At 37.9% G+C, this 13,340-nt stretch overlaps 1 protein-coding gene across 4 annotated transcripts in view; it reads right to left on the bottom strand.

The window, feature by feature from the left end:
- The window catches only part of ANO6 (anoctamin 6), a 330,625-nt gene that overhangs the window by 68,837 nt on the left and 248,448 nt on the right, over window positions 1-13,340 (bottom strand). For all 4 annotated transcript variants that reach the window (XM_074403169.1, XM_003941475.4, XM_003941474.4 and 1 more), the window contains 3 exons: window positions 3,629-3,694; window positions 2,162-2,449; window positions 1,848-1,961 (listed from right to left, as the gene is read on the bottom strand). In XM_074403169.1, the coding sequence (XP_074259270.1) occupies window positions 1,848-1,961; window positions 2,162-2,449; window positions 3,629-3,694 (468 nt within the window). The remainder of the gene's footprint in view (window positions 1-1,847; window positions 1,962-2,161; window positions 2,450-3,628; window positions 3,695-13,340) is intronic.

Below are 13,340 nucleotides of genomic sequence, written 5' to 3'. Positions count from 1 at the left end.
GACAGTCAATTGTGAATAAGGGGTCCTCATCTGCTGGAAGGGGTGGAAATACCATCTAATGTTTAGTGATTCTGAAGCAGGCATGGTACTGCCCTCCTTGGTGGTCATTTGTGAATGTGGGCAGGGATGAAGTTTTGTTTCTTGAATAAGCTAAGTGTATAACTTCCTGCTTAAATTCAGTTGCCTTTTTTCCTGACTCATTTTTCTGCTTCTGGCACTAGAACCAGATTACCACCCAGCTAAATCTTAGCATAGGCCCTGACCTTCATCCACCTCCCTCTCAAATACTACATGGGACCATTTGTTAGCCTGAATATACAGGACCATTGCAATTAGAAGAGACTTTAGTGGAAAAGACCTGGCCATGAGCAAATGTCAACTGCTATAGAACCTTGGCATTCCAAATTAATATTCATGACAGCTATTTGCAAGTGGTCTCAAAATTCATGTCCTGCTATTCACAATTAGCTAAATTCAGTGAGGCACAAAAGTAAAACACATGGACTCTCAGGCTAGATGGCTACATTGGGTCTTTTAGGGTCGGCATTTACTTCACCCAGCTCCCTGTTCTCTAGTTTTTCATGTGTATCAAGCTGCTGTTTAGTCCTTGTTTTAACATGTTATTTAGTACATTTCAATATTGTCTCTATCCACAAATATATGTACTACACAGAAGCAATTACCAAATCAGTCTTTGCTTTCTTTGGTCTTACAGAGTCAGATAAACTGATAGTGAATGTTTATCTGACTGACAAATACAATATAATATAGTATTTAGCTTATTTCAATGACAGAGTTCAAACAGCTTTAGTTATAATGTTCCTGCATTTACAGTGGTCACATTTAAAAAATTTCATTCCATAAGAGATGCTCTCTGCTAGAGAAGTACTCTTAAATTTGAGGAGTTGCTGTAGTCTCAGAATGTAATCCTTAAAAAAATGTCAACAATCTGAGATGCTACCATTGTCACAGCAACCCTGACAGATGCCTTTTTAAAAGCCCAGGGATATTCCAGGGGACAGTCTAAAAATGGTAGTTCAGATGAGGAAGAAAAGTCTATGTTACAGAAAATGATAAATGAGAAGGTCTAACACAGGTGTCCCCAAACTACGGCCCACGGGCTGCATGCGGCTCCCTTGAGGCCATTTATCCAGCGCCCCCCCCCCACACTTCAGGAAGGGGCACCTCTTTCACTGGTGGTCAGTGAGAGGAGCACAGTATGTAGCGGCCCTCCAACAGTCTGAGGGACAGTGAACTGGCCCCCTGTGTAAAAAGTTTGGGGACGCCTGGTCTATCATGTATTTTTCTGACAAAGAACTAGTCTTTTTTGGTTGATAGTAACACTTGTCAGTAATTACGAAAATAGCTAATACTTATAATAGTATTTATTACATGTTAAGGACTAACATTTGACATGGATTAATTTAATCCTCTTAACAACTCTATGAGGTAGGTAATAATTTATCCCCAGCTTATTGACGAGGAAATGGAGGAAGAAAGACTAAATGACTTTCATAAGATCATCCAACTAGGAAGTGGCAGAGCAGGCATTTTGGTCCCAGAAATGCTAACACAGATTAACTGCTCATCTATACTGCTTTACACATTAACGGTAAGAGAGATACTGTCCATTCATTTATTCCCTCCTTTAAAACTGAGTATCTTTATGACTGGGATCCATCTGTGAATGGAAGACCTGGTTCTTACCCTAAATGAGCTTGTAATCTTGCAGTATTTTCCCTTAATTTTACTAAGGAAGAAACTTACAGCCAGGGAAGTTAGCCCTTTGCTATTGACAACATCAGAGTATTCAGAAGGCCTTTGTTTATTTTTGTCCTTTAACTTACATCATGGAGTGGGAAAGCTGCCTTGTAGATCCCAGAGTTTACAAGTCTGTTGATCCCAAACTTGCTAACATTGTTTATCACTTGATACTTGACCCGAGAGAGGATGAAGTAAACCTAAAAAGATTCCAAAATAGAGTATGTGGTTATACAGTGTAGCTAACCAATCCAATCATTATTTACCACTGTAACACGAATCTGCCGGCACATTCCTTTTCTTTCTGTGCAGTTTTTAAAAATAAAACTAAACCAACTAAACCACAAAACAGTGGTTCCAAATTACCTCAAGACAGCAACTGAATTTGGTTTAGACTTACAATGCGGCTTCTGGTGGCTGGATTGAAGAAAGAATCTCTATCAACAATGTAAAAATCATTCATACGGTTCTTCTCAAATGGGGCAGTGAAAAACTCTTGCTCTGGCTTGATGATGCTTTCATCTACACTGAGGACTTTGGTAAACCAGTTGAGCGTACCAAAGGCTGAGGACCGGTTTTTCAGATCATTGGGTTTCAGAGGCAATTTGATGTGCATTATTTCAGCATATGTACATAACACCTCCCACGGTGCATGTACTTTTACAAATACAAGCTTGTCATCCGAAACCTATATTGGAAAAATAAACACACGTAACAGGAAACCAAACCAACTATTTTCACAATTTTAAAACACATAGATTTTTCTTATGTTGTTGGTAACTTTTAAAAAATACATAGAGAAGCCGGGCGCGGTGGCTCAAGCCTGTAATCCCAGCACTTTGGGAGGCCGAGGCGGGTGGATCACGAGGTCAACAGATCAAGACCATCCTGGTCAACATGGTGAAACCTCGTCTCTACTAAAAATACAGAAAAATTAGCTGGGCATGGTGGCACGTGCCTGTAATCCCAGCTACTCAGGAGGCTGAGGCAGAATTGCCTGAACCCAGGAGGCAGAGGTTGCGATGAGCCGAGATCGTGCCATTGCACTCCAGCCTGGGTAACAAGAACGAAACTCCGTCTCAAAAAAAAAAAAAAATACATAGAGAACACCAGTAAAAGTGAAGATAATAATAAAAACAGATTAGCAAACCGTCATAAATTTTTGCCTAAAAAACAATTTCTTAGTTTGAATCATTAAGTAATTCAAATCATCATAGTGCTTTTATAAAACTATGAAAATAATTTATAAAATGAATAAAACCAAACTTGTCTATCACTCTACCCAAATTATTGAAAAATTACTGTAAAAAATTATTGAAAAACTACAGTAAAAAACTAGAATATTCCTTGTAGTGCTATCATAATGAAAAATTTTTAATTTTCTAAACCTCAAACTGTTTACTATCTGTTCAATATGTTATGTGGCTGTTAAAAATGTCAAGGAACTATATTTATTGACATAAATGCATTTGATATATATATATATATATTTGAGGAACACCACTCAGAAGGACTGCAAAATTATTTATGGATATTTGAGATACAGATTTATTATCCTTATTCTTACATTTTCTAATTTTTTTATCATAAACTATTTTTTGTCTAACAAAAAAGCTTTTAAAAGTTTCTTAAAGGAAGAAAATAATCATTCATACATACATTCACTGTAAAATTTGTTGGCTATTAAAAAAGATCTGCTGGTTTTGATCAGAAAAAAACAATATATTCTATACAATGCAGATTTTCCTCTCCTGGTCTATGACTAAAATGTGGCCAGGGCTGTGTGTTTCCAATGTCACCCCAGTACTAAATGGAAGCTGCCCAAGAACAGTGGTCAGTCAAGGGCTGAAAAGGGACCAGTACTTACTGATCTTGTTGCTTCTAACTGCAGGCCATGACAGATAAGGTTAGATTCGTATGCTTGTCTTTTTCTCTGTCAAAAGAAATTGGAATATATGTTAGACCTTCAGTTTACCAAAGGCAGAAAAAGGCGTTTTAAAAAAATATATTAATAACAAAACCAAACTAGTGTGGACCTGAAAAAGAAATGCATCAGCCCCAAATGGAAGAGAAGCAATGAAGTGGCTCTTGCTGCTGGTGACCTGTAAGTGTTGGATCCCCGAGAATAACGTGGAGGGTACTTCAATGCCCTGGGCACCCTGGAAGGCCCTTGGCTGTCCTGGTCGGGTTTCAATCATCTGAGGTAAATCATAGTATCCTGCTTTGACACAAACCCTGGGACTTTTTGGCTCACAAAAGCATACAAATGGAGCTTTCTGAGTCCTATTCACTGACAAGAGTTTTCAGAGTTAAAGATCCTACATTTTAAAAATTTGATTTCCATACCAGACATTCAAATGGTTCAAATACTGGATGTGCATGTGTCATCCCTGCATACCTTGACCACATTCAATAAAACAACATACCTGAATTTTGCCAAAACTGCCTAAATTTTCTATCTGCAAGACTGAAATGTTTGTGAAGCTATAAATGTCTAAACCTACAAAAATAGGGAACTAAATAATTGCTAATATATTTATATTATATGGACATTTCAAAAGATACAGAATAAACTATACTTACAGATGTTAAATTCTAGATGCCTAGGCTTTTGCCAAGCTGTGCCCAAAGTTGGAAGGGAAGCATGTAAAGATGGAGACCTGTTTGACCTTTTAAAAAGAATGCTTTTCATGACAAAACAGTTTATGCTGAAGAAAATGAGTAGACACAGAGGTTAAGAACATAACCTCCTGTGGTTTAAATATATCCCCCCAAAATCACGTTAGAAACTGAATCCCCAATGCAACAGTGTTGGGAGGTGGGGCCTAATGAGGGGTGATGAGGCCACAAGGGCAGACTTAACAAATTAATGACATTATCACAGGATGGGGTTCATTACCATGGAATGGGCTCCTTATAAAAGTTTGGCCCCCTTTTGTTTCTCTCTAACCCTGTTTTTGTTTCTCCCCGTTCCTCCTCCCTGGCACCTCTCTCTCTCTTCCTCCACCTCACCATGCGATGACACAGCAAGAAAGTCCTCAACAGATGCCAGTCCCCTTGATCTCAGACTTCCCAGCCTACAGAACTATGAATTCTAATTCCACAGACTAATTGATAAAGAACTGAAATTAGTTCTGTTAGCAGCATAAAATGGACTAACCCACCAGGTCTACCCCTGACCCACAGGGCCTAGAACATAAAAAACACCCCATAAACTAAGAGTAGGTGAAGCTGCAGAAAAAAGACCAAAGGTTAAAAAGTGAAAGAATATACCTGATATTTGGCTAAATCTGAGTCCAAGTGGAATCCCTGATGTATTGTGTTGAAGTATCAGAAAAAGGATATTGCTTTATTTTTGTATCATTAATAAATGGTTATATAGTATTTAAAATATGCCGGACACTATTCTAAGAACTGTACAGATATAGTACATTTAACTGTTGCAATTTAAAAGTACAATAGAATAACAGAAAAAAACCAGCAAGTGATAAAACTTCCCTAAAAAAAAAGCAAATGGCCTAGAAATGCCCCACTCAGATAAGGGTAAGGAGAGTTTGAAGTACAGGTTGCCTACTCTGCTTCCCACAAGTGACTGTCCCCTCTAGGTGTTCCCATCACTGCCATCTCTGCAATTCATCATGCGAAGTTCTTCAGCACTTTCTACCCCTGACCCACCATATTTGCAACTTGAACTTGGGAAGTTGACTCAGATTCATTCTATTTCTTATCTAAGCCGTACTTCTTCCCTCTAAATCCTAATCCTCACATTTTGATTCTTACATAGGAGCCCAGTCCTTATTCCTGATAGATTACCTTTTTCTTTATATTGGGTAAAGCATTGATCCCACAGACAGTGCTCATCAGTATATGCCTGACATGGTTTTGATTTGTGTCTTTGCCCAACTCTCACATCGAAATGTAATCCCCAATGTTGGGTGAGGGGCATGATGAGAGATGACTGGATCATGGCGGGTGGTAGGGGATTTCCCCACTTCCTGTTCTGGTGATAGTGAGTTCTCATGAGATCTGGTTGTTTAAAAGCGTGTAGCAGCTCCCCTTTGCTCTCATCCTACTGCTCCAGACATGTAAGATGTGTCTTCTTTCTCTCTGCCTTTGCCATGATTGGAAAGTTCCTGAGGCCTCCCCAGTCATGCTTTCTATACAGCCTGCAGCACTGTGAGCCAATTAAACCTCCTTTCTTTATAAATTACCCAGTCTCGGGTAGTTCTTTAGAGCGATGTGAAAATTAATACAATGCCTAATACATATTTGTTGAAAGAATATTCTCAGCTAGCATTAGTTCATTTACAAACATTTCTCGAGTGTCTTCTATTTTGCAAGCATCCTGCAAAGTGCTGATTGCTGAAAGAAGAATTTAAAATAGTCTGCTACAGAGGAATTATAGAGAAACTTAGGGTCCAGTGACCTAAGACTTCCTCCTGATACAGAATTACTCAAACATTTATTCATGCACTTTCTGGCACTGTAATGGACATTTGCCATTCTTTATGGCCTCCCGTTTTAAACTCCTACCAGAGCCCACATCCACTACAGCAGACAAAAACAGACACTCCTTTTCCTGGTCTCCCATGAAACTTAGCTACTGGCACTTGAGCTAGGCCCTGTCAACCAGATTACCTGGCTCCAGACTCCAAATTGAATGCTAGCGATGCAAAAAAGCCAGGCCAAGCAGAATACATTCTAGGGTGCCTGAGGGAGCCAATGCCAGTTCCAGAGATGGTAGAGGTTACGGCAGGAGCTTTCCATAACTACTGCTCGTCAGTGGTGCCAGCAGCGCTGGCAGTAGTCCTGTGCCCAGGACAGCAACAGTGCTTTTTCTCCTACAACAGGATTTGGGGTACTGCTTCTGGCTACCTATCGCTAAGCTTATTTATCTAACCCTTCAGTAGAATCTGTGGATTCTCTAACGTTTTTCTGATAAACTCCTGATCTGCTTAAATTACAGCTCATTGCTGATACTGGTAGGCAAGAATCCTGACTAACCAAGTGGCCACAAACTAGGGAAAACATGTTAGCCCCAAACCTAAAACACAGTACAGCAGAGGGAAGGAGTATTCTGAAAGGACCAGACACTGTGACATTCTTTCCTTCAGGGGAGATGACTTGCCCTGAGGCTGTACAAAGGGCAACCGAGATGGTCTCACTAGCAGGCCATAGCAGGATCCATGCCTGTGTCTTTGGTATCCTCTAAAATTCAGCCATGAATTTCACTTAGCACATGAAAGCTCAGGCCCAAGGATTTTAGGTCTTGGAGATAAATGTCCTTCTCTTTAGAAGAGTCGGAGAATCAGTCAGAAGAGGGTCTTCTCCAGTGGCTTGATGGGTACTTTAACAATTAAGTGCTAGTAGGGAAAAAATCATGTAACTCTGTTCAATGGCCTTATTCCGAATTCATGGTTCCCATAACAGTTGGGCTGTCTCCTTCCTGGCCCCGAGCTATCCACCAGGGAGCTGTTCCAAACTTTTCAGGTACTCTTTCACTCAATACCTAACTTTCAGCCCAGCATGCTCTGCAGGTGACCTCACCTCCTTGCTTACAGAGAAAAGGGCAGCCACTCACTGGAAACTCCTGCTGGTCTCTTTCTACCTATCAATAGCTGGGCACCACTTCTCTTCTTGGTATCAGAAGTCCATCCTTTTCATCTCTTCTTGAACTTACTTTGGCAATACTTCCTGTTTTTCTCGTCATTGCTTTTACTCCTCTGCTCAAAAACACCTCAACTGTTTCCCATTCTTAGGAATATTAAGTCCTCCCATGGCCCAGCCTGCTGTTCAATTACTGCCCTCACTTCAGAGATGTCTTTTAATCTTGATGTCATTAGCACTTAGAACAAGCCTATAACAGAGTAAGCATGCAATAAATGTCTGGTGAGTGAATAAACTGAGTGAATGGTGGATGGATGACTGCCTTTTATGCAGGAATGTATTAGGGAGTACAAATGGCTGCGGTGCAGCAACTGGGCTCCCCTGTTCTGAGCCCCCCAAATTTTCCATGTGCTTTTACTTATGGGTATTATAGGACATGGTGTAGAAAGAGAGATATAGTTTAATTCTGAAGTGTACTAGCAACAGATAGACAGCACAAGGGCATCCACAGCATGAAGTGATTCCTGGATACTTTGGAGTTTGAATTACCAGATGACAAAAAGAAAAGAGTCTTAGAATGAGCCAGTCCCACATGAGGGCAGTTCTGTCAAACACACCAAACACAAAATATTTCTGTCTTGGTTGTATCAGCTGTATCAGCTATGAATGCAACATGCTGAATAGTGCAAGTCAAACATGTACCTTCTTGGTGGAGTTTCTAAACTGAGGCTGTGATTCATCACCTTCATGGGACTCTCTCTTCTCAGATTTTGTTCTAACAGATAGCCCCTGTAGCTCTTGCAGTTTTGGTTTTCCTCTTACTTCTGGGCATAGTGGTTAAATTCAGAATCAAAATTGAAATCCTGGCTCTGCCATTTACTAGCCCTGTAATGTTTGAGCAAATAATCAACTCTATAAGCATCAGCGGTTTCATCTGAAAAAATGGAGGGAAGAAATAGCTTTATTTTGGGATTGTTTTAAGGATTAAGCGTTATCATGGGCATAAAGCACTCAGCATGATGCCTGGCATATAATAAGCACTGCAGATATGTCAGCCATCACCACTACCTTCTCACTACCTTTCAGCATGCTCAACTTCCCTTATTCCTTTAAAGAAAATTCTCTCTACTCGGCAGGGCTTAGAGGCTTATCTCTGTTTTAAATACCAAACATCTAATAAAACAGGCAACCCCACGCACTCTGGCTCTACGCCATGCACCCAGTGACCCTTTCATCCCTGCAGTGGAACACCACTATACCATTTTACTGGAACCCTGAGAATCACCTAGACCTCCCCTTCTTGACTCTTCTACACCACTTGGCCATCCTGAGCCCAGGCTACCTTCTTTGATATCTGATGGATGTTTTTTTTCATTCGCTGAAGGATGTGAACATATCTTTTTATCTCTTCTCTTTTGCCTCATTTCTATATATAATAAGGTAGGTCGCTGATGAGAATCTGTAGTATATATGAATACCATAGATGCAGAAAACATTAGAAATACTTCTCTTCAATCTCATTTTAAGAACTTGATATTCTCTCAGAGAGATGTACCATTATTTATTTAACCAATCTCAAATGGGTATTTAGGTGGTTTTTACCTAAATACCTATTATGAAAAATCTTTGTGCATCCATTATTATTTCCTCAGGATAAACTCCTAAAAGTAAAATTGTTAAATCAAAGAGTGTATTCAATTTTAAGTTCTTTAAATTGCTGTACTGCCTTCCAGAAAGGTTGTACTAATTTATTCTATTTTAGTTCTTTACAAAGAACTCCTGAGATATTTACCTGACTTCTCTCAGGATAATTGGTAGACCTTGGAGTTGGTTTATAATGCCCTCTATTTTACCACAAACTATAAATACTTAAACAGTTGAATCAAGGATAGGACATTTTTATTTGCTTAAACACATTAATATATCACCTTGGTGTCACTTTAATAAGACAACTCTTGTTATTTTCCTCTGGCATGGCAATTCACAAAGAACCAGTGGAATATTTAAAAACTTGATCAAACCAGTTTCTTGGTTTGTCAGGTAGCTAAAGTAAATTAGCATATGTGTTATATTTGTGAAACAGGCACATATCAAGAAAAGACTGCTTAAGAAAAAGATTACTTAAGTCTCCTTAATATGAAATCATCATCTTTACTTCACCATAGAATTTACACTTAGATAAGTAACAGTGTTCTTGACATTTAAAAATTACAGTAGCGCTGTCTTCCATGTTAAAAATAAAAGATAATTAATATTGCATATTGGCTGACATAGCCATTGCTCAATAAATATTTGCTGAATAAATGAATATCTGAGGCTACACAATTTTAAAGTAAAAATTATCTATGTGCCTTACTGGAAACCTTATATATAAGAATCTAAACTGATAGTCTATGGTCTCTATTTGGCAGTACAAAATGTTTAAACTAGGCTCACTGAGTAAAAAACAAGAGGCTCATCATAAATTAAACCATGTTGTAAACTCCTTTATATCTAAGGGAGCAATTCATCTGCATTGCAACCAAATTTTATTTTTTAACCTACTAGAATTCTAGTAAAGCCAAAGTGACTGTAATCACTGAGGACCTATGTACATCACAAAAAGATGCATGCGATTCTATTACTGCTGGTGGAGAATGGTACTGGAGGTTCAAGGTGAAAAAGGACAAAAGCACCTGCCACACTGCAGACACCAGTATCTTATTCATACCTCTTTTGAGAGGTTAATAAAGCTGTCAGGGAAATAAAGAATAAAACAATCAGAATTACAAAGGACAGACTGGCATAATTAAGGAAGCTTTCTGTCCCTATGCAGCCTGGATTACACATTACACATCTCATTTGGCTTAGTAAAGTTGTTGTTGTGAAGGACTTACTTGTGACTTACACAGTAATAATACTGATTGTAAACACAAACATCTACCATTTTCTTTCTATTACCCAACTTTTTCAGTGTAAAAAGCAGGGACTGCAATGTCTAAGTAGTAAAATCAATGAATATACTATGATGATAAAGTAGAAATCAGTTGGGATTAATGAAATATATGAATAGATTGATTTCAAATATTCTTACAGCTTTGTTAAGCAACGTATTGATGGTGCTGTCACTGTGTTTTCAACTTGCCAATCTTTTATTAACCTACAAAGATGCAAGAGAAGTAAGTCATAGGTACTTAATTTGTGAAAAAATTAGTCTAATTACTCTAAGTGCTATGTATTAGTTATATGTCATGTTCTCCAGAAGGTTTGGTAAGCAGAATACATTATTTAATTGGAACTTCATTTAAATTCAACTGCTCGCAACAAAACATTTAATGTTAGTGGACTGATCTGATAAGGAATTTACTCAAGTGAGTAATGTCTGTTCATTAGGGAACAAAAAACAGATGAGCATTTTAAATGATAAACATAAAATGGAGTGAATATTTAGTAGAAGTTCACTTCCAAATATGCCTTTTAAATTAATATCACAAAAGAAAGAAATGCTCATGCTGGGTAACACAGAAAACAAATTTAGAGAAGAGAAAATAAACACCCGTAATTCACTGTCAAGGTAACTACTGTATTAGTTAAGAGTACTATAAAGTTTTTAGTAAAGTGTTTTCCAAACTTATCTGCTTATAGGAACAACTTTGGAGAGCTTATTTAAAATGCAGATTCTTGAGCCCCTCTTCTGGAGATACTGAATCAGCATGAATGGATGGGCCTGGACAATCTATTTTTAACAAGTGACTCTTCTCATAGGACAAGCTTAGGAAACTCAGTTTCTAGGACACATCTTTTCTGTGCATATATGCCTGCACTAGTGCACACAAGCAGCTATTCCTTTTTGTTTATCCCCATCAAGCCTATTTTATGAAAGAATTTGGTATAGCTGATTTTGCCAGTCCTGTAGCCCTTTACAGATGATCTTTTTAAAAGGTGACACATTTGCCCTGCTGGTACCAGGCAAATGACAGCCTCTTCCTTCAAACCTATGGCCAGATCTCAGAAGGAGCAATCAGAAAAAGGCTTTTCTCTTCTCCATATCTTTTTGAACGTGTTGTTAAGGCCCTCAGTAGGATAAAATATAATAATCAGGTCTTACTTTTCAGAATTTCATTGTCCTCGCCTATTTTTAAAGTTTCAGCCCAAAGATACTTCCCATTTTTGAAGTAAGAAGCAAGACCTGGATTCACTGCTCTTAGTGATGATACTCAAAAATAAAACCAAATGTGCTTATACCAGCAACACATTTCATAGCTGTAATTTGAAACTGCTGATTCTAATTTAATTTCTTTCTTTTTACCTACAATCTTAGTATAAACAAGTAGGCTGTAAAGCAAAGGAAAAGATAAAAATATAAAGATCTCCCTGCTTTAGTCTAAAATATTTAGAAACTAAAGATAGATTTGACTTCACTCCCTAAAACAAAACACCGAATACCTGCCAAAAGTCAGCTGGGAAGTAAAACCACCCAGCACTGGCTGCCACATCTCCTACTGAACCTATCCTAACACGAGCCTCAAGTTTCCGATTCATGAACTACCTGTTGTTGCAAATGTCATTCCCAGGAAAACCTGCCATGCTGTTCTGATTCCTCATGGTCCACCCCCACCTCCAACCTGTGCTTTCTCTTTATTTCTTCAATTTGAAGAAGGTAAGCCAATTTTTAGTCTATGCAAGCATGCCATCCTCTTTATGAGAATCCATGAGACAAATTTTTCTCAGGAGGATCCTAAGAAGGCAGGCCACTGTGTTGCTTTGGAACAACTAGTTTTGTTTTTATTGTGTTGAAACTTTAAATTATGTTATTAATAAAACCCTCTTATTTTCTACAGCAACTAGAAAGTTGAGAGGCAAATTTGCAGCTGATCTCTAACTTCTGAACAAGACCTTATGGTTGATAATAAATCATTTTATTACTCTGACGCATGGCTTCATTTTATTTTTCTGGCTTTTATATTTCTTTTATCCTGATTTAGTCTTTAGTTACTTTCATTCTTGATATATTTCCATAGGTGACCTTAAATACTTTTTTCATTTTCCTCCCAACGTTTATATTTAATTGATAAATAAGAAATATATATCATGTACAACATGTTGTTTTAAAATAGGAATATATAATGGAAGCCAAAAACAAGCTGATTAACATATGCATTTACAGGTCATAAACTTTTGCAGTGAAAACACTTAAAATCTACTCCTTAGCAATTTTCAAGAATATTATTAACTATAGTCAGCTGTATAATAGTTTTCTTAATCTTATCCTTCCTATCTAGCTAAAATTTTGTATCCTTTGACCAACATCTCCCCAACATTCGTGCACCTCCAGCTCCTGGTAATCAGTATTCTCCTATCTACTTCTATAAATTTCACTTTTTTTTTTTTTACACTCAATATGTAAGCATCAAATACTATTTAATAAATCATAAATTCATTCATGCATTGCTTAACAACAGGGATATGTTCTGAGAATACAATTTCATCTCTGTGTGAACACCACAGAGTGTACATATGGACATACACAAACCTAGAAGGTGTAGCCTACCACACACCTAGGGTATATGGAATAGCCTGCTGCTCTTAGGCTACAAACCTGTACAGCATGCAACTGTGCTGAATACTGTAGGCAGCTGTAACACCATGGTAAGTATTGGTGTATCTAAAGCTAGAAACAGTACAGTAAAAATACTGTATAAAACATTTTAAAGACGGTATACCACTTTGGGGCATTTATCATGAATGGAGCTTGCAGGCCTGGAAGTTGCTGTGGGTGAGTCAGCGAGTGAGTGCTAACTGAACATGAAGAGCTAAGACGTTATGTGCACTACTGTAGACTTTATAACACTGCTCACTTAGCTTAAAACACAAGCATACTCTACAGCTGTACAAAAATTCTTTCTTTACAACCGTATTCTATCTTAAGTATTTTTCTCTCTTTAATTTTTTTTTTAACTTATTAAACCTTTTCGTTGAAAACTAAGACACAA

The sequence above is a fragment of the Saimiri boliviensis genome, chromosome 7 (assembly GCF_048565385.1).
Source record: "Saimiri boliviensis isolate mSaiBol1 chromosome 7, mSaiBol1.pri, whole genome shotgun sequence".
NCBI lineage: Eukaryota > Metazoa > Chordata > Mammalia > Primates > Cebidae > Saimiri > Saimiri boliviensis.
Note: the sequence above shows the minus strand (reverse complement) of the source record. Positions and strands in the feature narration are given on the sequence as shown.